The sequence below is a fragment of the Cebidichthys violaceus genome, unplaced genomic scaffold, assembly GCF_023349555.1.
Source record: "Cebidichthys violaceus isolate CVI_PGR_0920_01 unplaced genomic scaffold, fCebVio1.0.p SCAF_7, whole genome shotgun sequence".
In the NCBI taxonomy this organism is placed as follows: domain Eukaryota; kingdom Metazoa; phylum Chordata; class Actinopteri; order Perciformes; family Stichaeidae; genus Cebidichthys; species Cebidichthys violaceus.
This window is the reverse complement of record NW_027176927.1, coordinates 11,618,701-11,646,489: the sequence shown is the minus strand read 5'-3', so window position 1 is coordinate 11,646,489 and position 27,789 is coordinate 11,618,701. Positions and strand designations below refer to the sequence as shown.

General features: G+C 39.6%; 1 protein-coding gene across 1 annotated transcript in view; it reads right to left on the bottom strand.

Annotated features, from left to right (window-relative positions):
* Window positions 1-21,409: 21,409 nt before the first annotated feature.
* The window catches only part of cdkal1 (CDK5 regulatory subunit associated protein 1-like 1), a 213,284-nt gene continuing 206,904 nt past the window's right edge, over window positions 21,410-27,789 (bottom strand). The window contains exon 15 of the mRNA XM_068736267.1: window positions 21,410-22,918. Coding sequence (XP_068592368.1) covers window positions 22,754-22,918 — 165 coding nt within the window. The 3' untranslated portion in view covers window positions 21,410-22,753. The remainder of the gene's footprint in view (window positions 22,919-27,789) is intronic.

The following is a 27,789-nucleotide window of genomic DNA, read 5'->3' as shown; positions in this document are numbered from 1 at the left end:
CAAAAGCAGCTCTATTCTTCGCTTGGCTAAATAATAAGCCTTGTAACAATATTGTTAAATATGCGTCTTCTGGGTATCTGAGGCAATCTCTTGCCTATCATTCAACTGTGTGGTTAGAGGGTCCAAAAGCACATTTTACATCCAATTTTCTTGGACTGCGCAGTCTGCTAGCCTGCAGGCAGACCACTCAAAGCAGAGGATTCTGTAATGGTTGCATAGCTGTTGAAACAATTTGTTATGCAACATCTGAAATGCATGAAAGACATGCAAGACACAGTTGTCTTTTTAACTGCCAAAATAACATAGAGAAAAACGTCAATTTTAGATTTTTATTATTCAACAATTACATCTAGATACAACCCCTATACAGGAAAGTGAGGTTTGAATAACTTTTATATCTGCATTTTTAACATTGGGCTTTATTTCAATTCCATTCATTTAACACCTTTCATAAAATGTCTAAATGTAATTTACCCTTGTGTGTGATATTCTCGTGTTTTTTTCTCTTTTGTCATGTGTGGCGGTGAACTGCAGGCCATATACAGATGTCACTAAATCTGTAAACTTATAATATTAGATATGAACAACATGGGTTATGAGCTCATGGATGTGAAGAATTAACTCACACTCAGGGAACGATATATTAACCCACGCTATTTTCTCTTAATGAGACACAATCATTAACACTTAGCCTAAACAATAAACATCATCACCCACTCCTTATAAAATCATATGATTCTAATTGGCTTGCCGATTTAATGGGGCTGTTTGTTAGTATGTATGTGTGTATGTGTGTGTGTGTGTGTGTGTGTGTGTGTGTGTGCGTGCAGATGGATAGAAGGTTATCTGAAATAGAAATTTCTTCCAGCTACTTTCCTAAATCCTGTTAGGATTGTAATTATTTATCAAAGGTATCACGCTGTGAGTGAGGCTGTGTCTCTTGCCCTCTAATAAATACAGCAAACAGATCATACCAAGTGGATTTCACAAGGAGCCTTGCTATGCAGAGGAAGGATAAAGATGATTGTGATTAGGCCTTCACGATGAGGAAAATCTGCGATGTGCAATAGCATTGTTCAATACTCTATGACGATATGACGTGCAGTGATTTACTGCTTATGAATAACTTGCTTTGTAACTTTTTGACCCGTGCTGACCCTGGGGTCAACCCGCGTCTAACTAGTGTGCAGATTAAAACTGAACATTTTCTTTACATTGTTTGCATTTTTATTCAATTACTTATGACATATTTGCCTTTGGCGTTGATTGAGGTGTGATTAGATTTTTCTTTATTGATTGGGTTTTGCAGTCTGTGGCTTCCGCATAGAGATGTTATTGTGTCGTATTGTGAGTTTTGTGGCTGGACATTGCATTTTCTTCTTACTGTGTGGTCACTTTATCAACAACAGGTGAAAGAGTACACACAAACATACAATATTGACAGGTGACATTCAACAGGTGGAAGAGAGATTCAATTTCAGGACTATAAATGCCAGCTAAAGGCAAATCTTTGTTGATTGTTTTGCCCGAAGGTTTATGAAGCTGATGAAACAATTCATGTACTATCAACCTTTTCATTGCCATTCTGTTGCTCGGGCAACAGATTTGGTCCAAGTTTACTTCCTGTCAGCTACTGCAGTAAAAGACATTGCAACAGGAAACACTCAGGGGCCCATTTAGAATGTTTATGTTGTGATGTTTAAATGGCATCATAGCAGACCTCATGAAGTGGACTGTGGTTTTGTAGAGGAACAATTTAAATAAGATCTTTATTTACGGCAAATTCTGACAATTTAAATATGCATTTTAATCTGAGACAAGCAAAGGGTTAATGATCTGAATTTTCCCTGAATACACACACACACACACACACACACACACACACACACACATGCACACAGACATTTAACACACAGAGGGATCCCAAAGAAAGAATGTCAATAAATCAAAATTTAAATTGAATCTGTCAATCGGATCACTTCCCCCCCGGTCAATCTGCCAGTCATATTGGTTTTCAGTAGGTCAGGGTTCATTCAGCAGAATCCTATCTTGTCAATATATCACAGTGTAGTCTATAGCCAGCCTCTGGTTTCTGTGTAAGTGTTTGCGTTCCTGGCAGACTTGCCACTGGCACTGTTTTCACAACGGATCTGTGTACAATCCAACAGGGAAGACAGTCGGTCTATTGATCCAAAGCATGGGAGGCATCAAAAGATCCATAGGAGAAGGAGCTGAAAGGAGCAGAGGGGCTAAGATTATATACATCTGAGTGTGTGTCTCTGTGTGTGTGTGTGTGTGTGTGTGTGTGTGTGTGTGTGTGTGTGTGTGTGTGTGTGTGTGTGTGTGTATGAGAGCGAAAGAGATCACAGGTTTCATTACCTTTTTATTAAGTAATACTTTGGTTGTGCATTGATTTTCTTCATATTTGAGCACATATCCAAAAAAAAGCTTTCTCCAGTATCAGAGAATGCAATGGAATATTTCGTCCAGTTTCCAAGATTGTTTAATTATTTATTTTTATTTTGTTTACAAAAAACATATTGTCTTTGCTATACCTTATATCCTCAGTGTGTACACAAAAAAAAAAAAAAAAACTAGCACAGCATTTGTTTATGTGATTTGGTTGGCTGAAGGAAATCGAGATGCTGTAATGCCCTGGCAACACACACTCATACACGTTGATCCTGGGTTGAGTTACTCGCCAAATCTCTGGGTAGCAACATGGGCCCTATGCCTAAAATTGTGAGTGTGTGTGCGTGTGTGTGTGTGTGAGAGAGAGAGAGAGAGAGAGAGAGAGAGAGAGAGAGAGAGAGAGAGAGAGAGAGAGAGAGATTGTGGGCATATTACAGCATATTTGGAAAAGGGCACCACATGTACCAAAACAACATTGCCATTACCATTTTGTTACATCAACCAGGTTTCAATCTCACCCTCAACTAATGCACATAAACACACATTCGCTCTCACACACCCTCACACACATGCGCACACACACACCGCAGCAGCTACCTGTACCATTCATCCTGTTTGTGACAAAACACACAAAAAGAAAATATTCATTATGTTCATGTCACGAGACAGATGAAACACTTAAAGACGGGATGAATATAAGCAGGTAAGTAGAGAGAACCTTGACTTATTGTGCTTGCATCCTGAGCTTTCCAACCAAAGTTATTTTGATTGTCAAACAGCTCCATTAAGAGCATCTGAAGGCATTGTATTACTGTTGTCACCACAGTCGCACTAAAAATGTCCCTTATTTATTTAGAACAGGAAAAGCACAGTTATTTGTCTCATTCACATGTCAGGAAGCGACCAACACACAAAGAGACAACCAGCCCTTAAAGGAATACTTTTTCAGTTACCTCCATTGTTTACTGAGGTAATAAATGGCTGATCGGCATTAATGATCCCTTATAATGTTACATTGTAAACAACCGATCTGTTGAAATCACCAAGAGGACAGCTACATAACATTAGCTGTTAGCAGCCGTTTGGGAGCACAGTCCTGCTTGTCCAAATAATGGAGCTAACAGCGTAGCAACATTTGGTATATATGGTGTGTTCACACTCCAAACAGTAGAAACAAGGATTGGGCAAAGGTAAATTACAATGTTATCATGATTTGTTCAAATCTAATCTTGTAAAAAAAATGTTTTTTGCGAGAAAATTGAATAAATACAGTTGTTTGAAGGACATGTTTTCACTGCATATATTAGAGATGTAATTATGACCTGTTTAACTTCCTAACACTAGCTCTAAGCAGCTTATAATACAGCATTAAAACTACTAATGCCCCCTGTTTAATCCAAGTTAATATTTAAATAAAAATACATTTCCTAATAATTTGAATTGTATGTTTTTATGCAGATAACCACTTTATATCACAATAATTAGATATGTAGAAAGTATTTTTTTTTTTTTTTCCAGTTGTCCCTGTCAACTGTTGTCTATATCACAGTATAATTTCGAAGCATGGAAAATAATGGTATATCATGGCATCGTTTTTTCCTAAAATGTCAATATAAATGCTTCTGAAGGGGAAGAGCACTGGTAAGGCAACTACATGGCACAATTTGAACCATACCGAAGTCAATGTAAACTGTCAAAAATTCAAAATGTTATCCAATTGCTTTTTTACTGTTATCTATAATAGTTATTTGCTGAAAACACGCAATTCAAATGAATAGTTGATGAGATGATTGTATTTTTATTCAAATATTTGCATGATAAAAAAAACATCTCCTTTAAACAACTGTATTTACACTAGTTTCTCGTCAAAAAACACATTTTGTAAGATTACATTTCAACACATCATAATAGTTTCATAATTTGTCTTTGCTCCTATTCTTATTTTTACTGCGTAGAGCTTGAAGTCAACGCAACCATTGTTCATATTAGCTGTTTACTTCCGTGCTGTTGGCAGACAAGTCTTTTACCATCATGAGATCAAAATGTTCCTTTCACCAGAGAGACAATACATGACATCTAATATACATGTATACATATACATTTCCTTACAACTTTGTTTTTGGTCCCTGTAAAAATCTGCTTTTGTCTATTTGTGTCTAGTCTCTAACACATTCATTACCTATGGTATTGGTTTGTCTTTAGCGGACTCAATTTGTTAACTGTCAACTGATGCAATAGGCAGCAACTGCTAAGACTTACTGCAGCGCTCACACTGTCTATATTTATATACAGCCTGGTCTCTTTCTCTCTCCCTGAATCACACACACACACACACACACACACACACACACACACACACACACACACACACACACACACACAGGCATTTAGTCTTTTAAGAACCTGTTATAATGATAATAAAAAAATTCATCTGTATTCTAGGCCAGCATCATGCAAGTATTTTCTAATCTATATCCTGATACATATAGAGCATGCTGCATAACCCAGCCAAGTGTTTGTGTGTGACTGTTTTTACATATGAATATGTGTGTATTTGAAGAACTGGCTGTGTAGACGTCCTCCGTTTCTCCCTCCTGCCTACTAATGCATCTTCCATACGGATGACACTAACAGTCCTGGGTACAATATGGCTTTAAACTGGCACATGGCGAGGGCACGCTGGATCGAAACGAGACAAATGCACACGCACGCGCACACACACACACATACAAAAGGGATGGCAGACGGGACAGGGGTAGTGCATCTGCTGTTTAATTAAAACGAGAGGGGGGCCCACAGACAAGGCCTGAATCAGAATGGGGCCCATGTGAACACGCACACACACACACACACACACACACACACACAAAAACCCAGACCTCTGCTGTTGGTCCATGAGGCAGACAACGGTCCCCTACTGAAAACGTGAGAGACAGATAGGTGGGAAAGAAGGAAAGACAAAAATATAGAAAGAAATACAAAAAAGACAGATAAAGAAGGGCTTAATGAATGAAACAGAAAATCTGTGGTAGTATATTTAACTTTTTTTGTCAACAGTTACAGTAATGTTACAATAAGTGGACTGAGGTTCAAAGGTCAGCATAGTCTACTAAACATGGCCTCCAGAGCTAGACATTTTCACAGGCATGCTTTAACAGTTTGGGTGTCAATGACCTGACCACCTAAAATGTGTGGTGGTGGAAAGTTGATCTACCTCTTCATCTTCAATTATAAAAATGGACAGAAACTGCAAAGGCATGGACTGTACATCCTCATATATCTCATAGCAGAGCACCAACACACTAGAGAAATCTAGGGTTAATGATCTGGTACGGTGCAGTAATCTCAGGGAATAAGGGAGTAATCGTAACATTTCAGTGGGCTGACATGGAAACATCAATCTACTATTGGATCACTTCCGCTGTTTCAGTGCTTGAATCAAATCTCTCGGTTGGTCTCTGTCTTCCTCTTGATTTGATCTGCTTCAGACCAAAAGACGATTATTCGTAGAATACTTTGCAAAAATGTAGAATATCACACAGAACAGCATCAATGCCTTAATGTGGTGGATACCAGCAAGTCTTTTGCAGGAAAATAATTTCTGATCAGAGAATATTTAAAAAAAGAAACGATTGAAAAGAAATAGAGATGGAAACAGATATACAGTACTTAAGATGGTTTCACAACTGTGAGATAGTTGTCACGTTGATTGTTACTGGGTGAGTGTTTCATTTCATGCATCAAAGACGCAGTCAAGAGCCAAAGTATATGGATATGTTGTCTAAAGGCAGCATAATGCACCACATAATGTACTGTATAATGTAATTTAAATGGAGCCACCAGTTTCTCCAGTGGTTCTCGAAACCCCTCGCTTTTATTTGGATCCAGACATACACAATGTGGAAAGTGGGTATATCCAATGTATGTGTGTGTGTGTGTATTCGTGTAAACGTATGTTTCCCTGCTGCAGTGTGCGCCATGTGTGTGCAACTGAATCCAAAGGGTCTCTCTGGGGAATGTCTCTCTGGAAGAGAGTCAAACTGAATGAGCAGGACCCCATATATCTACCGTGACTAACAGGATTAAACCTGACTGGGACGGGAGACAGATAAAGAAAAAAGAAAAAGCAGGGTGGGGGCAATGTGAGAGAAAGAGAGAGGAGGACAAATCAAGTTCTTTTCTTTCATACCGATGAGAGGAAGAGAGAAGTAGAAGAACATTTAAGTTACAAGTATCAGAAAGATGTGGGCAAGAGGAGGAGGAAGAGGAAGGCGAAAAGGGGGAGATGATCAGAGGAGGATGATCAGTCTGGCTGAGACAATGGGGAAAGCAGTGTGTGTGTCTTTCGTTTGTGCATATGTATACATGCAGAACGTAGTTTGTGTATACCTATGACTGCAGTTTCTTGTTCTACATGAAAGAGTGATGCTCCCTCCATTAGCCCTGCGGGGCATCCACCTAACCCCTCCCTAGAGCAATTTAGGAGCAATTTAGAAACGCTTTCACACTTTAATGCCTTTAAAACTACCGAGCATACACACACACATACAGACAGTATGTACTGCAGGGAGCATGAAAGCAGAAAGCACAGGTCAGCAAGATGTGCTGTTACTAATCGTACAGCATCTAATAGATTGATATTTAATGATATTGCTCAACTAGAAAGAGGGGGAGAGAGAAAGAGAGGGAGAGAGAGAGAGAGAGAGAGAGAGAGAGAGAGAGAGAGAGAGAGAGAGAGAGGGAGGAAAATATAGAGCCATTTTCTACAACATCACATGCTGGGTAAAGCATGTTATCCATAACCCTGTCCTCTGCAAAGTGAGCCCCGCTCAGTTGGGTTTATACATTAACACTGTGCAAAAACTAATTTCGCACAAGCACTGCAATCTCACTTAACACAACATTGGGAGATGTTATATTACTTGATACGGTTTGGAAATCTTCTGGGAGTGTTTAGATGATATTTCTGCAGGGATTGTGAGCTCTAAAAACTGTTGTAACTGTGAGAATTTGCACCAAGAAGTGCAGAAATTAATCAAATTTGCCTACCAATGCATTTAGTAGTTGTTACTACATTACAGGTCCCATGGGTGAGACTGGTGTAGCAGATGGTGGAAATCTAAATAAATGATCAGACAGGAGAGCATGATTTCCCAAAGTGCTGCTCACGTATTAAACTACATCAGAACCATCAGTAAATCTCACAGTCAACAGGAGGTATGAGCTTATCTAAATAACATTTGGAAGGCTGACACACGTCGCCATCACCAATTTTCCAAAATGTAAAGGTTCTCGCCACATATTTATTGGACTCTTTTGGAAAGTGGCTTTTGAAAAATAATCATCCATCTGTGTTGCAGCACAATAGACAGAAAAGGAGAGAGAATGTCCTTCAACAGGGCAGCCCTGATTCCATCGGTGTGACATTCACTCTGCCAAAGAGCCCTACAGGTTGGAGAGAGGGCTTTAACTGGTTCCTGAGGACAGCTTTAAAAAAATGTAGATGAAAATGAATGAGGAGAGGTGGGATGTAGTCAACCGTGCTCAAGTCCCATGTCAATGTAAAGCAGAGAGAGACAAGTAAGTGGAGAGGAGTGGCAGCAATTTCCGCTCCCTGCTCGAAGCATTCTGTAATCACTCTGCTCCCAGGTGCTGCAGGATTTCTATCTGCTGTTCTCCACTCAGTTTTTTATTTTTTTTAACCTGCTCTGTAGTAGGCCGCCTTCCGTTCATGAAAAGTATAACCAATTTGCAAGTGCCTTATACTTACATTCTTTCTGATGGTCAGCAGGGGACCACTCCTCTGGTTGCTAAAAAGTCCAATTGTATAGAGGTCTATGTGAAAGTGACCCTACTTATTACTCGATTTATTACCTTAGTAGTAAACATTGCAAACATGAGTTTATGGAATTTATAGTCTCTATCGTTTCAAGCCTTCTTCAGCATGAAGAAGCATGATATATATATATATATATATATATATATATATATATATATATATATATATATATATATATATGAGTATATATGTATTCTATACTTTGTTCTTTTTATGTCTGCCATGTAAAACACTTTGTAAGTGCTATATAGATAACCTTTACGATTATTATTTTCAACCACACAAGATATGTTTGTTAACGGATTAAACTTTCATTGCACAACATGAGACTAAAATCTTACAATCTAGCATCAAATATTGCAATTACACAGAAATTTAGGCTTAACTACAAAACGTGTTTGTTGTCAAAACTTAGAGCCAATTAGCCCTTTGATCGGGTGACTGCCAGGCGTTTCCCATCAAGCCCTGGGTCTTGCAGTCGATGGAGAGCAACTGCAAGACCCAGATTTACGCACACCTGTAAAAACGTATGCTGATGTTGACTTGAGTGACAAATTAGCTCTTATCCCAAGTTGCATACCACAACCACTGCCTTAATGTACAGCGACAGGAGGACAGAAGAAAAATAAGGGAATCAGTTTGAGTTCCTGATGAGTCTGATCTGTGACACATACACAGACACGCTCCACACACATGGAGGAGGACATGTTGTTACAGCGAATGTCAGTGAGAAAACACGTCCATGGGCTGTTTATGGCAGTGGATCTGTTTAAGATGTGCAAAAGCAAACCAAGTGTCCAATTCACACAAATGAAGTGCGACAAAAAATCTTGTTGGTAATGCAACTGCCAAAGACTATATGCACCCAGCTTGATCATGCAACTCCACTTTGCAGCGCTCACACACCCAGAACTCCGGTTTTGAGCAAAAAGTTCTGAAATAAATACAGAAATCCACGTCAAGTACATCATTAGTGTCAAGTCTTAATTCAAGCCTCAACTATAAATGCTCCAATTCAAGTCAAGTCAGAACATAAGTGTCTGGTTCCAATTTAATATCTAAGTGAATCAGATTATCTTAAATGTGATGTGTAGGACATGCTGACTGATTTAAATTTTGAAATCTTTACAAGCAAGAAACACAACATGGGGCATTGCTATGCTAATGACTAAAAAGTCACATTGACATCAAGATGCATATTTACACACAAACACAAAGGGCATGATTACTCTCAGCAGCTAATGGAGTTTCAGCCCCATGCCAGAGCTTTCGCTGATGCAAAAGCATATCCACACATAGCAGTGTGGTCCGTCACCACAGCTGGAGTCAGTTGTCTTTATACATCAATTGAAATGTCAAACAAACCAAATTGTCGAATCAAATCTGAGTTTGAGTCTCGTTCCTCTATCTGTGCTATTCCCTCCTTCCCTAGCCACAGATTCAGTGCCCTTGAGCAAGGTGTTCAGACTTCAGTGGACTTCAAAGTAAGGGGCCACACTCTGCAGTAGCTGTTAATGTGAACCATAGAGTTACTGTAATAAAACCAAGTGTGCTCAGTTGACTTTCCCTGGATGAATAAAGGTTGATACCCTATAAACGCTGATGGCTGATACAAACACTCAGGGAGATTATAGCCTACACACTATGCTGTAAGGAATCTGAGAGAGGAACTGGAAAGTGGAGATACTATTATAATGGGAATAAATCAAGTAGCACTCTGGGGCTTGAAAATGAAACCTGACGTGGGCCGTAAATCTTGAGGGATGTAAATAAAGCAGGACCAGAAATTAGATACTAGAACTTTGCTATTAGATGCACACTGCTACAGCATCTCAAAGATGGTCCTCTATTTGCCTCCTAAAAAAAATCTACAGTTGACTAACATGCTCCAAGAAAGAGGATGATAGAAGATAGAGGGAGAAGATTTAAAGAGAGCAAAGGAAAGGGGCAAAAAAAGAGATTAATGCAGACGGAGAGAGGGAGAGAAAAATACAGGGATTATGGGTACTTTTCTTTTGCAGCCTCATCACAAACAAATAAGCCGATCGTCAAGCCAGGCAATTAATATTCAAGGAATTAGTTTTCTTTTTTAAAGGGGGGGGGGGGGGGATTTAGATTCTTTTCCTCTTTTTGCTGCACGAGGATCCATTTTGTGAGCTTAGGCTATAAACAGCTTGAAATCACTTTGACAGCCTGCTCTATCTCATGGAGTACACACACACACACACACACACACACACACACACACACACACAGAAATACATACACACACATACCACGGGGGATTTTAATTTCAACCTGTGAAATTGTAATTGCCTCTTCTGTAAAAGGCAAAGGATTGTGGGAGAGCTGAGTGCAAACTCTCAAGTACCAAATGACAGTCAGCCAGTTCTTTTTACCTTTATTGTCCGTTTATTGATTCATTTCTAGTTTAGTTTTTACTTGTTTTAATTTTCTTGTTTTCCATTCTTACCTTTCTCTTCTGCTTTCTGCCTGTGCCTATCCTTTTCTCTTCCTTCACTGCCTCACTTTCACACTCTCCTGTGCTCCGATCTGTTTGTCTCACAGTGATGAGGCGAGCTGGCAGAGCTGACATTAAATTAACTGGAGCTGTCAAGAAGGAAGAAGGGCGGCCAGGAGAGCGAAGAGAGAGAAAAAAGGGCAGGGGAAGGAGGAAGAAAGTAAAGAGGAAATGAACAAGGAAGAAAGAGCGAGTGATAAAAGAGGTAAAAACATACCATGGGGTGAAAACCCCCATGACACAAAAATGAGATGAGAATGTCTTGAGGGCACTTGGATGCCATTATTATTTTTCTTCTTTTGTTCATTTTTTATTTCTGACTCTTCTCGCTGCGAGGCTGCCCTGTGAATTACTTCTCAACTCCGTACGTGTGATTGTTGTTTGCAACGTGTCGGTAGAGACCGCCTGGCTGCCACGCAAACTGTCAGCTAAAGCTGCATTCAACTCGGAAACAAAGAGAAAAATCTTCCAAAGCAGAAGGCAAAAACAGGCATGAAAGGCTTTATATGTGTGTGTAATTAGTTGTGATATTAAGTCATTTCTAACCTGTGACAGCTCTACTCTCTCACTCAGAGACACACACACACACACACACACACACACACACACACACACACTATAAGGGTGAAGAGGAGCTTTTTAAATAACAACTCCATCTTATCAGGTCTTTACAGTAAAAGTACTTTAGGTATATGACTGTGTGCACACATTTGTGTGGCTGGCTCTTCACAGCGGAAAATGAGGGCAGGTAAGCTCCTCTATTTCTTAGAGTCCGTCCACATTACGCATGTTAAATTTGGGAACACATCATTTTTTCTCAATTTCAGCTCTCTGTCCAGACTTAAAGAGCATTGTTCTTACCCCAAAACCACCTGCAGTGTGTGAATCGTAAGTGCTTTGTGTGTGTGGTTAACAGAGCTTTGGAGAAACGATGACCTAAGTCCTCACTTTTTCTGTGATCATGACATTTTTAACACCAATATATACCGATGTATACAGATTATACAGCACATCTGTTGTCATTAACCTATATTTATGTTAATGTTGTCTGACAACGTTGGGGCCATAAAATAATGATTTGGTCAGCAGGACTGTCCGTTCCACTCCTTACCAGATGTTGGCTGTGATGTGCAGTTTTTGTGCAGTGAAAAGAAAGTGCAAAGACAAAAAGAGATATAGCCGTGTTCATGTTGTTCATGTGTTTTAACTGTGGACAGATGTCTCTACAAAAACAACCTGGGTGCGCTAATGTGGAAAAATGCAGTTTTACACAAAATCAACGTTTTAAAATGTTGCCGTCCTAAAGCATACTGGCAAAAAACCTGACAAAAAATGAGGAATGAAGTGACGCAAGAGAGATAGAGACAGATGAGAGAGAGGAGGAAAGATGTAAAATGTAGCAAAGTGGGGGAAAAACACAGGAAGAGGAAGATTAATGATGTTCAAGCAGAAGAAGAGTGGGAGAGAAAGAAATGATGGCCTGCTGCTGGAGCGCTGTTATGCAACATGCTGCGTTTCGCTCAATAAGTTACAGATGCCTCCATGTATCAGTCAGTGACTTTTGGTCATGATGTCACTGTCATGGGACAGACCTAGTGAGCTTTTCTTCTCTCACATATAATGAACAAGGCAGAGAAGACCATCAGGGAGGATTTGGAAGTTTGAGAGAGGGTGGGAACGGTCGCACACAGATGCAAAGCTGTACGTTTGTGAAGTTGATGAGAGACGGAGGGGATGTTTAGTCCCTGATCCGTCAGTTATCATGAATGGTATTTACGTTTACTGGCATTGGTTTATCATAGCAAAAGCAAACATACCATTATTAAATATGTCAAAATGTGGCTTGCTGTAAAATTTGAGGTTAGCACCTAAATATTTTAAATTGGTGCAGAATTGATTCAGTCTTATTTTTTTCCATGAACATATTATGTTCATTTCAATGGTCTGACAGGGCCAAATCTCCAATGCATGCTGTAACACTTGATTAAAATACATGATTATATATTATATATTATAATAGCTTGGAAAAGAGCTTGAAACTCTTGAAATTTTACATTTACACTGGCAAAGCCAGCTCATAATTTCATTTCACTCATTGTGGCCTGGCAGCATCTCAGATGAATTTGCTTGAGACCTTATTCTAAGTGATTGACAGTTCTTCCTTTCACTCAGACATAAACAGAAACCTTTCCCACACCTGAATGGACAAACACACCGCACTCTGGGCTGTCAGTGGTCTTTCCTGTTCACTTTCAAACCAGAAAGGCATGGTTGGTGTTATGGATGTGTCAAGTTTCTCCTCAACGATCAACTAAAATAAGTTTTTGAATAAATCTGAAGCAAAAAGTAGTCATGCACGCACAGAATAATGACGGGGCCTATTTTCAGCCATTGTTTGTAATGTTAAAGAGTGCCAGCGGTGGAGTCACTTCTCAACACTAATTAGTGATGTATGCACGGAACTCGCAAGATCTAGTTCGTCTCTGCAGGACCAACATGTACACGACCTTTGCTAAGGTCTGTTTATACAGTTTGTGAAGTTTAGATTTGAAGTGGGCCTTCAAAGGGAATAATGCATTCATTGAAAGATTTTCAGATGATGCTTTTGAAGATACATTTGAGACATGATACAAGTTATCACCACTTGAATTGTTTAGCCCAAAACATAAAAAAAAGCACATTTAATCTATGTTTGACTGTTTGGTTCAAACAGTGTGACACGCTCTAATTAGTGCTGGTTGTCATTTGTCAGTCTTGGGAGGAAACATTCAGAGGTCTGAGCTCTCGTGTCTCATGCATGCACTTTTATGGCTCTGTCTCACATAATAATTCCTTCCCCTCTCACGTTCACGTCTCTTCCTCTTCCTTCCCTATCGCTCATTTCTAATTAGCAGCCAATAGATTAGTTCCACCATCATTTACAGGACCTGCTTACCTTGAGTGTGTGTGAGTGTTGGTCTTTATAATTCCATCAAACATCAGTTGACAGCCTCGTTCCCGAAGTCCAAATATGACTTTCCATTGATTTCTTCCTACGTTCTAAGGATTTTATGACAAGGTCATATCACAATATCAGAGGGGGCGTAATTGACTATCAGGCAACATCGTGAATGAATGGTGCCTTTAATTACAAGTAGGTTGTGTCAAATCTTTAGACACATTTAAGTAGAGGGGGGAAATATACTTACACAGAGGAGCAGCAGTTTTAAATAGATTACTATTACTATGATTGTTTTAGGGTGAGTTTTATGAAGTCTAAGAGTCCACAACCATGCCAGCAGCTCTGTGAGGCTGTCTAAAACATAGCAGTACTTTTTACTTAAGACAAACGTCAGCATGCTAACATGCTCACAACGACAATGCTTTTCTATAGTCACTATCGTTCATTTAAGAAATTTGGTCATGCACCAAAGTATTGTACAAATCACATATTTGACCTGATGGTGGTACTAGGTGAGCACTATCAATTAAAGGGCGGACATGAATGTGTCAAATTTCATGGCAATCCATTCAGTAGCTGTAATATTACATTTTCTACCAATCTGTGGAGTAGATGTTGAGATTTTGACTGAATTAAAACTATGACCTGCAGGTGGTTCCCTTGCTAGGAGATAACTAAAGTCTTTAGGATTCCTCCTCTTGGCACCATGAACATATGGACCAAGATCTATGGCAATCCATTCAATAGTGGTCGAGACATTTCACAGAAATCATGGAAAAGTCAGGAAATGGCTGAAAAGGTCAGCTGGAATCATCTTCTGGGGACAATAAATAACCTGTAAGTAATCCAGCCCACAGTTGTTGATCAATTTAATTTAATTTTGGCCAAAAGTGGTGGAGTAACTGAGTGACCGACAATGCCATCCAGCTAACATGGCTAAAAAAAAGGTCTGTGTGTTAAATGACTTGTTCTTTAGTGAGAGAGAGAAACAGTTTGATTTGATGATTAGAATCACTCATCAGTCATTTTCACACACTTCATTGTGATGGATAGGCCGAATAGGCTGAAGAAACGTGTGCAGACTCTGGGGAGCAGCCTCTTCTCTGGTCAAAGATGCAGGAGATTGATTTTGCTCACCTCTAGCTGCCCACATGCGTGATGGTTTTACAATAGATAGACAGGTATAGAACTAATGCAGCATATGATCAGTTAGGAGTACTCTGGAAACACAAGAACCTGACCCAGACTTTGATAATAACTCTCCTTTTGTATGTCTGAGAAGGTTGCCATTAAACGTTAACAATGTAGTTATGTAAATGAGCATTGTTTCATGTGTGGACAACGCCACAGGAACCCTTCACCATGGCGACAAAGCAGCCCTTGGGAGTCACATGCAATGCACAGTTACAGTATTTCCATGACAACGTCATTAAAAGTGTCATGGTTGCCATCTGAAGTACTCAAATCTAATCAAGCAAAACAGCCATGAGACTTCGAGGTGACTTCACACTTTCATTTGTAATTCTTGTTGAAATAGAAACAATGTACATTTCCACTGTTGGATGAAAAATATTGGGACAGAACTACTCAGATGGTTTATCAAGAAAAAGCTGCTAAATGTCTTTCATTGCTATAATGACTAAAGTTTCCTCTCACAGTTACCTCTCTGAGACTTCTTAAATGTGACTTGTGTGCCGGCCAACATTTCTTTTTGCCGTCTGAATGAACCACTCTCTGAAAGGAGACTTTGCATAGTTCAAGAGTTTCATGAAAATCTCTCCATTTAGTGTTCATGAACCCTGACAGATCTTCCACAAACTTCTCACATATGGGATTTTGAGAAGTGAAGTTAACGATTGATTTCACTCTGTTATGCAAACGATACACAAATGGCGTGCCAAGAAACTTTAAAGCAAGTATTTTCCTAAAGCTAAACAGATAATAACGTCTTTAACAACTTTTAACACCAAGTAATATAGCAGCGCTGCCGTGTCTCTGTGTGATTATTAAAGAGCTTTCAAGAACAATGCTGCTGTAGAGCTAAAATATTGACTTTGCTCCCTCGTCCCACTGGTGAATACAAACACCCTTAACCGCTCAAAGTCATAGATGTATAAGCCCATCAAACACACACACACACACACATATAAGCAAAAAAACACACAGACATACACACCGAAATAGAACTGGCAAGCCACCAAGACACTCAATAGAGCCAATCTTTCCCTCGCACGGCAGACTGTGAATTCCCAGTTTGCTTTGCAGCAACAACGGGGTGTATGTGCATTTGTGTGTGTGTGTGTGTGTGTGTGTGTGCACGCATGTGTGTGTGTGTAGATAAAACACAGCAATCACTGAATGCAGGCACAAGGGCCACCAAACTAAACGCTTGGACGAAGCTGGCATGAAGACTCATGTACACACACACACACACACACACACACACACACACACCTACACACGCTCACATACATATGATTAGGAATGGATATGCTTGCCAAGTCATTTTCCCCTCTGTTCCAGAAGGCACTGAAGTGCTTAGCCCACAGTGAACAGACCTCAGCCTATAGAAACGGAAAGACAGAGTGAGACGGGGAAAAAAAGGGGAAGGGTGGGAGGTTGAGACAGAAAGCAGCAAAGCATGTTGGTCACCAAAATTGCAAAAATTAATTGGTCACGCCCATGTGGGTTTGCATTTGCATCCACCAATTGTTCTTGAGCCTAGTTGCAGGGAATTAGAAGCTTTTATTGTTCACAAATTTTAGGTTAACGCTGAACTGCAAATATTTCGCAATCACTATCTATCCAGCTGTCTCCTCAATTTACAGCATGAGTATACTGCCGTTTATAGCACTGTGTTCACTGACAGTTACATTTACAGCTGGTTCTAGTGCCATTACATAAAAATAATTTACACTGCTGCAGTAAAAAAAAAATAGCTCTGATTATTTCCTAAACTTATATTTACAAGGTGACACATGGCAGATGTTTTTCTTAATAAAGTAATATTAAAGGTTTGTCAGTATAAGCTGTATTAAAAGCTCCCAGCTATTTTCATTTTGCAACGTTTTGATCTAAAAGAGATCTTGGTTAGATCTAGCTAGTGTGTAAAGGTTGGATAAGCATACCCTACTCTCTGTTTGTCAAAGGTTTGTCGGATTACCGACAGACGAGAAGTGTCGATAAGAATGGGACAGAAAATATACGAGAAAAGGAAAACTGCAATATGATACAGTAGAGGAGCGTTTCATATGCAAAAAGCACTGATTCATACTCACTTAAGAATTCTACATTACGCCGTGTGTTCACTGTACATGGTCGAGGCAGCATACAGTACATAGTGTATACAAACTATATACAGACAAATAAAGATGTGCACAATATTCATTGTATACTGTAAAGTAATGTTACAGTCAAGGTAAATGGTAACTGTGTAATGGAAGGAGAACTAGGAAAATGGTTTCAAACTAAAGCAGGGTCAAGTTGGTGGCTGCTCATTAGGGCACTGACACCTCTCACACACACACACACACACACACACACACACACACACACACACACACACACACACACACACACACACACACACACATTGTTAACAGGCATTGCTTCAGCCAGGCCTCAGTTGTAAGGTAGTGTCAGTCACTGCTGTTACTGTGTTTCTGCCTTGAGGCTAAGTAGACCTTTTCCCCTCCAGCCACACACGTGCACAAGTACACAGTATTTTCACATTTTATGTCAATCAATGTCAGTGCTGAAATTAATGCAATGTGAACGCTTTGATCCTGTACATAATTTAATTGCCCCTTAAAGATCATTGTCTCTGTAATGTCACTTGGACTGACGTGTAGATCAAAGTTGATAACAATTTGAGCTAAAAAATACCCGATTATTTTTATAATGGAACAGTTTTGAAGCAGGCTGAATGTCAGCATGGTAAATTGACTGAGCTAAATTGTGCTGAACCTGACAAACATCAACATTGTAATTATGTCAGGTGTTTCGCTCCATACTTTGCTGATTGCTAAAAACAAAGGTGCTACCCAGATACGAATCCTCAACTTCACCTGTCGAAAAAACAACAGTTTCCTGAACCCAAGCCATCCTCTGTAAAAGATCATAGAATATAAAGTGGAAGTGGGAAATTGAGGACTATATGGTATTTATTTGTTTTATTACAACATGTCAAAATCTTAGTATGAATTGGTATTCAAGATTTGATTTAATCCAAACAACACTCCCTTTTTAGTTCATGTGTTCTCCAATATAAAACTATCCAGACAAAAAACACAAGCAGACGTTTCAGCGATATCAGCTCTGTGGTGGATGCAGAAGTTATTGAGGAAATTACTTCGTTAAGCAGAAATGAAAAGGTCACAGCTTCAGCCTCATGGTGGCTAATGAGAAGCTCTGTCAGCGACTCCAACATGTCATGACGACTCTCTGTATTAGCTACACTCGTGCCAGTTGTTGGCATCGATTCAATGGTCTACCAATGATGGATGTGTATTTAGTGAATATTTGACAAAGCATTTATTTTAACAGAACTCATCTTCTGTGAAATTTTATGTAAAGTTAATTGTGTTTCCTGAACTTTCAACCATTTCCTTTATACTTTTAATGACTGTGTGTTAAAACAGGCTCTCTTTTTAATACAAAAATCAAAATGGTAAAATATTTCATTGTGTGTTTTATATGGGTTTCTCATATGAATTGGGATTTAGATGAGTGTTGAAGGGATTGGATCACATTGCGGAGAACTTTTTCTACATTTTTGTGAGATTCCTAAAATTCATACATTGTATCAATAGGCAGCATCACTAATATTGGGGAAGCTTATGTTGACTTTGGGTTTAAGAAAAGTTCATCACTCATAAGTGCATATTTCCATTGACGGATTCACATCGACAGATTGATTAGTGAATAGTGGCTCTTTTGTTCTATGCTGTGGTTCAGGGGTTAGAGCAGGTCAACAAATCATTTCTCCAGTCCGCGTGGCCAACTGTTGTTGGGCAAAATACTGAACCCCAAATTACTCCTGGAGGCTATGTGTGTCTGTGTGTGTGGGAACAATTAGATTAGAATCTGATGAGCAGGTTGGCACCTTGTATGGCAGCCTTTGCCATCAGTGTATGATTGTGTATGTGAATGGGGAGTGTTGACTAGAAAGGTGCTCAATAAATGTACATTTACCATCCATTTACCATTTGGCTCACTATGACAGTTCACTCCTCTAGTTGTATGGTTGTATTTTATTGTTTTATAATTCCGGATTTGGACCATAACTGCACAATATTGTCCAGTGGCTGCATGCTCTAGGACCTCTCGTGTTGCGGTGACTAACACTTATTTCGAACACATTTTCTAGCCTGTTCATGAGTGCGTCCACGACCCCCAACTGCTACTATGCGCCCAGAATCACAGTGGGGTGGAAAGAGTTTGCACACTGTTATTATTTTGCGTTTAATTATCTAACTGTTTTTATAACCGCTAACGGAACAATCAGAACACACACTGTTGTACTTTGCTGCCAGACAGCTTGGTGAGTTTACCTTTGTGTTGGCACTGTTGTGTAAAGTGTACTATTCGACGACTTCAAACCCGTTGCTTGTATAACATTAATCGCTGCTTATATTTGAGTTTGAACGAAGTCTGTTTGACAACGCTTTACAGCACTTGTTGTATTCATTCAATCACACTATACAGCAGTGGTCGTTGTTTTTAATGCAGCAGTCGTCGGAGGCATTATGTTTTCGGGTTCCCCCTCTGCCGGTACCTTTGTAAGTTTGGCACAAATGTCCACCTGGACCCAAGGATGAACGGATTCGATTTTGGTGGTTAAAGATCACAAAACCTGTTTTTGGCCATAACTCAATAATGTATATGCTAATCATGACAATTTTACACAAATGTCTAATTGGATACAATGATGAAGTGATGGCATTTTGAACAAACATGTATGTAAACTGCAACATGACGCATACAACCGCCAGGCAGTTGTTGTAGTTTTCACAAATAAATCATCAGAGCATAAACATTACTAAGATATTTGTTGGAGAAAACAATTTGGACTGTACGGGAATGACAGCGCTTCTACATTTGAAAAGGTATAAGATATCTGTATATGTTTTAATGTGTCAGACTCCTTTTGTGCTTTTCTTCAGCGTTACACTTGTAATGGTGGTTTATACATTTTTAAATAATATAAATTTCCTTAGGTCAATACAGTTCAACAAGACCTTAGATTGATCTACAGCTGACATCAAATAGCAACATATCATTTTCAAAACAAAACCATGATTAATTCTGAGATACTTTACTATATTGTACTCACAGTAATGTGCGTCTCTAACATAGACTTCCTTCCTTGAGTAACATTGCCTGTGTTCTTATGCAAGCCAAACCACTCAGAATTTTAAACACTTAAATCAATGAAACAAATGAAAAATGAGAAATGACACGGGCAAGCGCATTCATGTTCAACCTCCCTTGCATTTGTCTTGTGTCCAAAGTTGCTCCGTTTCACATCAAATGGACGTCACAGTGTAGATAACAAATTGTCAACAGCTGCAACTAAGACAAGAATTCAGAAACTCTTGCTTTTATTAGAAGCAAGTGAAGTGAATGATGTGAAGTGAATAATGATCTCCTTTCTCTGGTTCCCGCTTCAATATTTCATAGTAAGTGATGATCTCCCAAACATAAAGGGTGTCGTTGCATCCATATTTCATTGGAGAACAATGCAGTGTAACTGACATACACAGTGAGGAAATGTGCTTACAAAGCATCAAAAGAACTGTCGCACAGTATGGATGGCTGCAGAATAATATAGGGCACTGCTGGATGGATGTAACAAGCTTCATAGCTACACGCATCATTTGATCACATAATACAAAGCTAGTGTGTGTGTCTGTGTGTGAGACACGCTTCATTTGATCAGGTAATATAAAGCTTTGCTGCCTGTGTCTGTGTCTGTGTGCAAGTTCGCTTGACGTGCATCATTTGCCCATATACTACAAAATTGCAGTGAGTGTGTGTGTGTGTGTGTGTGTGTGTGTGTGAGAGAGAGAGAGAGAGAGAATATGAACCAGCGAGGAATGAAAAAGTGAGGGTGCATGCATGTGTCTATGTGTCAACAGAATGTGTGACAAGCATCATATCCTGAGATAATACAAAGCTTGTGTGTGTGTGTGTGTGTGTGTAGACTACAAACAGTGGTATGTCTAATAACATGGCTTTCTGAATGAGAGAGTGATGACTCCTGTCACTTCTGAACCCCACACACACACACACACACACACACACACCTTCTGACATAGAAACAAGCTCACAAACGAGCCGAAAGCGACACTTGTGACTAGAAATATATGCAGGGCATGTGTACAAACACAAAGACAAAATTGCAGACATACAGACACGTGCCAGTGCAATGCGACACATAAATTGGGGCATGAATTATTAACTGTAGGAAATATCAGAGCACATGTTGGGACTGTTGTACCTCCAAACAGAAAGCCATTAGAGAGGAACACAAACGGACTCTATGCATGACAACAACTGAACAATGCAGAGTGCTGTAAAGAGACATGGCACTCTCCCATATCAACTGTAAAGGACTTATTTAAAGAGTAACTGCACAACGTGTTTTTTCATATAGTGAAAACTCATATAATCAACACATCATTTCACACAACAATTTGCATTTTGCCCTTTATTTAACAGTTCAAACAAAAAAATACTTCTGTCTCAATAATGACTCAGACTATGTATACACCACAAGCAGCTGACATAAAGTACTTGCATTACAGGGTCAGTTCACCTGAATTACAAGAAAGAGAAAAAAGGTCCACCTTCACCTCTAGTGATGTCCAGCAATGCAAACAGTTTTGGATACATTTGCCTTCATCAGCAGAAATCGCTGACGTGGATATCAGCTAGACACCACCACAGGTAGCGTGAGGGAGAACGTATGAAACAAGCCTTACAGGTGGCACTAGTGCAGATCCTCACATGCAGATAAAATAAATCACAGTGAGCGTGTGGTGATGATGGATCTATAATGACCATCAATCCCAGCGCTCGGCATTGTCCACGTGGCCAACTGTTACATTGTAACTAATCAGATAAGTTGAGACGTGAACTAATTCGATTCGACTTTGATGTATGAGGCAAAAATCATAAAATTAAACAAAACCACTTTAACAAAAGAATAGCGTGCTAAAACAAATGAGAAGTTTGTGATGATCTGGACATATACTGTCCATGACTCTTATTCAAATACTTTAAAATGAAGGATACCAAATTATGATAAAGCTCTTTACTCAGAATAAAATGAGACATACGATAAAGTAAGCACAATTCAATCTATCAAAACAAGGATGGACAACTTTATAAGATACAATATTTGGAAATCTACTTTCTCAGTACCTTTAAAAAAAAAAAAAAGATGCTGGAGAATCACTGCAACTACAGCATGCTGAAAAGTCAGTTTCATCATCCTCACACTTTGTCCTGGTACAGAAGACCAGAATATGTTTTTCACGAGTATCAACTAGCTGAATTGTGCTACACAGACCAAAAAACATGATCCAAAACACCCATTTACCAGTTTACGGACAATGTCAGGCTGCAGCCATCAATCAGATAACAATAGACAAAGCATATAGAATTTTCCTGAAACAGTTACACATAATGTAACAGAAATATGAGACAGAATATGTACTTCAAATAGATTTCAATTAAAATTGAGTGTAACTAGGGTGTTATTTGAAAACAACAGACTTGTATAAAAAGTGTCTGCTAGCTCTATCATTCCTCCTTCAATGACAGAAAACACCAATATCACTCTGTCCCCTCAACTGGGTGTTACTGACGCGTTATGAATCTCGCTTTTTTTCAACTTCTTTGGGTTCATTCAACATTGAAGAAGAGCATGTGCAGTATGTCGTAAGGGCTCTAACGAGATATCGCCGGATTCACCCGCTTCAAACATACGTCCTCTCCCTGCTGCACAGTCTTCTTCTAGTTTGCAGTTACTCCATCAGTACAGTTTCTCTATGATGAAGGCCAAGATGGCTGCTGCCAGAGTGAGCCCGATTCCCAGCTTCTTCAGTACTTCCCTGTCCAGACTGTGAGAGCCGAACAACAAAACGGATGAAGACGGCATAGATGAAGCAGGATCTCGGAGGCCATTGGCAATCGGTTGCTGTGGAAGCAAACATACAGAAAAACAATTGAATTAGACTGAGATCAAGACAGGTAGATATTTTGATGTGTCCTTTATTCATTTCCCCCTAAAGGCCTTTTCACTCCAGGTTTGTGGAAAAAAATTTGAAATACTCGCCTATTTCACATTGAAACAAACCAACAGCGATGCAAATAAGCAACAGTTGCAACGATAAATAAAATAAAAGGTTGGAGTATTTTCCATATCATATTAACTCACAGCAACCTCTGAGGTCAGTTGTTGTATAGCCAAGCTACTGTAAGCTATGTTATCGAGTTAAGTCTAGGGCTTTTATTGTGAAAGGTAAGAAGAGAAGGAGTGGATTTGATATGCGCTGCCTTTGTCAGTGTTGAAAGGAGTAATACAGTTTGCAGTCTTGGTTCGGATAAGGAGCCTCTGTGTTGTTGTACACAATAGTGTACATTCCACACAATGTGATTGGTTGGCGCCTTTATTTGATGAGAAAGCTCAGAAAAATGTACTTTGTTCCAGAAACAAAATTGCATTGCTTTTTTCGCCGCGTAATATTCACGACAATATTTGGTGTGTGTGTGTGTGTTGTTTATTAATCAACCTGCATGGCACATGTTTACTTATATGAGGGTCTCAGTCCAGTCTCCCTGCTCATTCAGAAAATGAATCTGTTACATTTCAGATAATGTCCACTTACAGAGATCACGAATACAAATCTTTTGGTGGTTAAAAATGAGCTATTTCGATTAAAATAGCACAAATTCTCTTGTCAAGAAGGCCACCATGTTCAGCGCGTACTACTTCCTGCTGTAGAGGAGGAAGATCTTTGCGCTCACGGACTGAACCTGCTGGTGAGTTGAGCTGTGAATATTCCTCTGATGCGTGCAAACACAGCATTGCACACAAAGGTCCTGTCATTCACACACTTTTGGACACAGAGTTCGTTGCAGCTCGTAGCGCAAGCTATGTCCATAATTCATAATTAAGGGATCATGTTTAGATTAAATCAGTTGGCCACAGTCACAAATCAAACAGCGAGACTTGACAGCAGAGTGGCCAGTGATCCAGCGAATGAAATGTCTGTAATCAGTGAGTTCTGTTTAGTCCTAATGTGTTGGACCATTAAAAAGACATCCATAACTGAAGGGATGTGACAGAGACAGGACAGGAAAGAGCGATGCTGACAAGAATTGAGCAGGAGAAAAAGATACATGTCAGTGCAGGAAGAGGAAGAAAAGGAGGACCAAATTCAGTTGTTTAAAAAAAAAAAAAAAAAAAAAAATATATATATATATATATATATATATATATATATCTGAAGTTTATTTTGCCACATCTACTCAGGTTCTTCATAAAATAGCCATTCATGTGAGGTGGTGTATGACTATCCGTCATGGATCATTGCTGCTGATCATTATTAGAAATACATCTATTGATGCCACTTGATATTAGGATCTAGCGGCATCATTTAGGCGAGCAAAGGGGAATTACAGGGCTTTATCATTTCTTCCACTTTCCTGTCTCTCTTTTGTCCTCTCGGCTTCTGTCTCTCTCCATCTGCTTTCTCTCTACAACTCTGTTTCATTTGGAAATTACAGAAACAATAATTAACACAATTTTAAATTCACTGCTTATTTCGATATTCTGTGGATGGAAGCATTCATAAAGTCAGCTATTTGCTTATGCAAATGAGTGCATTTCAATTATGATGCCATTATCTCTGTGTAAAGCAGTTAATGCAGTTTTCTAGTGATCCAATTATTACAGAGTGCTGTCTATTGAATCAAGCTGATGTTGAGGAAGGTGCACTGTGATGGAGTTACGTATGTGAGCTTGGGAGAAGTGAAAAAATAAGATAATTCCGTCAGAGTTGAAGTGTGCACCTAAAGCAAAGACTGCTTTGGGCTGAATTTGAGGAGTTTGTGTGTTTGGCATGTCGCCAATGGTCAAACATGAAAACCTAAACAATGTACATGAGCACATGATGCTGCTTGTTGAAACAACAGGAAAAGCAGCTGTGGTAAGAGCAACATAAAAGCTCGCTCTAATGTTACATGAATATAATTCAGATGGAAACACTGAATACGTTCTCCCTGACCTCCATCCTCCCTCATTGATCATCCTTCAGCTTTATTACACATTCATAAAGTGTTACCTTAATGTCTGAGAGTGCAGACCTGATGTGCAGTTTCAAGCAAAGCCAATTGATTACTATATAAATAAATAAATAATCCTACATAAGACGTGGTTCTTTTAATTTGAACGTTAAACAAATTGGATAGGAGAACCAGCACTTGTCAACATCTCTGAGCGGAGTGAAAATCAATGTGGATGACCTTGCGGTGGTTCCTATACGTCTCCTCCTGCATGACAGTTGGTAAAATTCCTTATCACCACAAAGGTAGATTATGTGGGGCGATATTGAGCGATTGATCAGTGGCCTTCCAGAATAACCTTTAATCAAGTTCACTAGGGATATCTGAATGAGGTTCGGCTTTGATATTTACCATAGGCAGATTGACTCAGAACGCTCTCCCTCACTCTCCCTCACTCCCCCTCAAGTATCTCCATTAAGTCTTGTTTACCGACCTTCTGTCTCGTCTGTTTTTATTTTTTCTCGCTACGGATCGCCAGTGACAGGTCTGGCCATTTTCTTTTTCTTCCACAATCCTTTCTTTCCATGTAGGAATCTTAGCCAACTTGAGGAAGTCTGTTTACCATTGCCAATATCTGGCTGTGCGTGTTGTGTATCAGTTCGCCATCTTATATAGTTAAAAAGTTGTTATGAGTAGACAATTCAGAAAAACAAAACACACAGGACAATATGTTGCTATGACAATGGTATAAAACATTTTCTAATCTTTAATTTCATTATTTTATTAATGCATGTAGCTTTAAAATGCACTATTCTCTTAATATTCTATGCCAGCCTCAACTCATTTCACCATCCTCCTCTCGTTCACTTAAATCACATCCAGTTTTCCATCTACTATCTGCCTGATTCCATGTGAATGCAGAATAAAAGCATGACAGATTTTGTCAAAGTACAAACGCACTCTTGTATATAGGCCTACAGTTTGTATTTGCATGTAACGGAGAGTTGCTGCTCGCCTACACGTGTTGCGTGCATATGGCCGTGTGTATGAGCATCTGCACAGCATCTGTACTCTGCCTTACTATCCTACACATTACTCCTGCTCCCCCGTCCTCTCGGATTGTTGTGAATGCTACCTTGCCACCCACTCTTCTCCTCGCCGCTGTGGCTGAATGGTTCCCTCTGTTACCACACACAATGGATGATGGATACTGTGACCAGCAACGCCTACGTGACACATCTAAAAGTCACTTACAGTAACTTTAGACAATAGGTGGAAGGAGAACCACAAACAGAGGTCTGGCTGATGTATCCACTAATGTTAGGATCATCGGTGGACTCTCTAATGGCGAAACTGATACGCTGTTTTGATGCTTGAAAAACAATAAGGGTGCTTCTTGCTAGGGTGTGTGGTGATAGCCATGTCAAGTCGCTGTCATAGTGCATGTGCTACTCGTGACTGAGCCTCTTAACTGTAAAAATGTGATCAGAATGAATACAGGTGCTTCTGTCAGGAGTTCAAATCACTAATCCAATCTCATCAGCAACGATATATTTGAAAAGTACTCTTCCCCGAGGTATGCGGTTTTAAACATTGGCTTATTCATTAAAGGATTAATGAACTGACAGTGTCAGAAAAAAAGAAGAGAAAAGTTGGTTCATTCATAACAGGAATAAGCAAATGAGAAAGAATTCCTGTAAAGACTTCAATGAAATTCACTTAGTAGTGCAGATGTCATGTCCTGCTTACTTGAGTAAGAACAGGAGCAAGTTAAATTATTATTTTATGGAAACTGAGACAAAAAGAGAAATATATTAAGAGCAAAGGGCTGGTGAAATAAAATAAAAAAGTTGAGTGTCAGAACCATTATAGTTGTCTACATTGACAGGCCAGGTATGCTGCCTTCCTCTCTATCCATCTATTTATCAGTCTCTCTGCAGGTTCCCTCTCACAACGGGGCGCCAGGCGAGAGACTGAATAGCACAGTCTAAAATCTATTACTAGTAGGGAGGATAAGTGAAAATCCAAGTGGCAGTAGGTGCGTGTCAGCACAGTGGGGGAGAGGGGAGGAGAGAAGAGAAAAACGGAGAAGAAATGAGGGAAGGGGGCAGGAGAAGATGAGAGATGTGGCTTTCAATGATAGTTCACCACCTGCTAGCTGGCATGCTGAGTTCATGCATATGTCTGTGAGAAAGAGAGAGTAAGAGAGCTGGCATTTGTGAGTAAGTGTGTTTGTACGTGTAGGCCTGTGGTGGAGAATTTCTGTCTCTGCTCACAGCAGTAGAGCAAAAATAATCCTCCTGAAAATCATCTAACACTACACTAGGGGGACAGACCGGCTAGCACAGCGAGATACTGTTCCCTCGAGGTCTGGGACTCTCAAATGTCTTAAAAACTCTTGCTCCAATTCCACGCAAGCACCTTTTTTTTTTTTTTTTTTTTTAAGAAAAATCTGTCTGGTGCAGCCTCCGCCAACATACTGGCATATTCACACAAAGATACACACAGTGACACACACACAAACGCATCACGAGAGCCAGAAAGCACAATACACAGTGGTCACATTTCTCACATGATCCTCACCAGCTGTCAGTGTCGCTCTAGACACAGAGACCATGGAAGTGGTGTGTGTGTGTGTGTGTGTGTGTGTGTGCTTAAACAGATACTGTAACAGGCTCCTTAGTCACGGGTGATTTGACAAAGCCATAGTGACAATCACAATGAGCTGCAGCTGCATTTTCAACATAGACGGATGGGAGAGAAATTAAGAGTGATTACAAG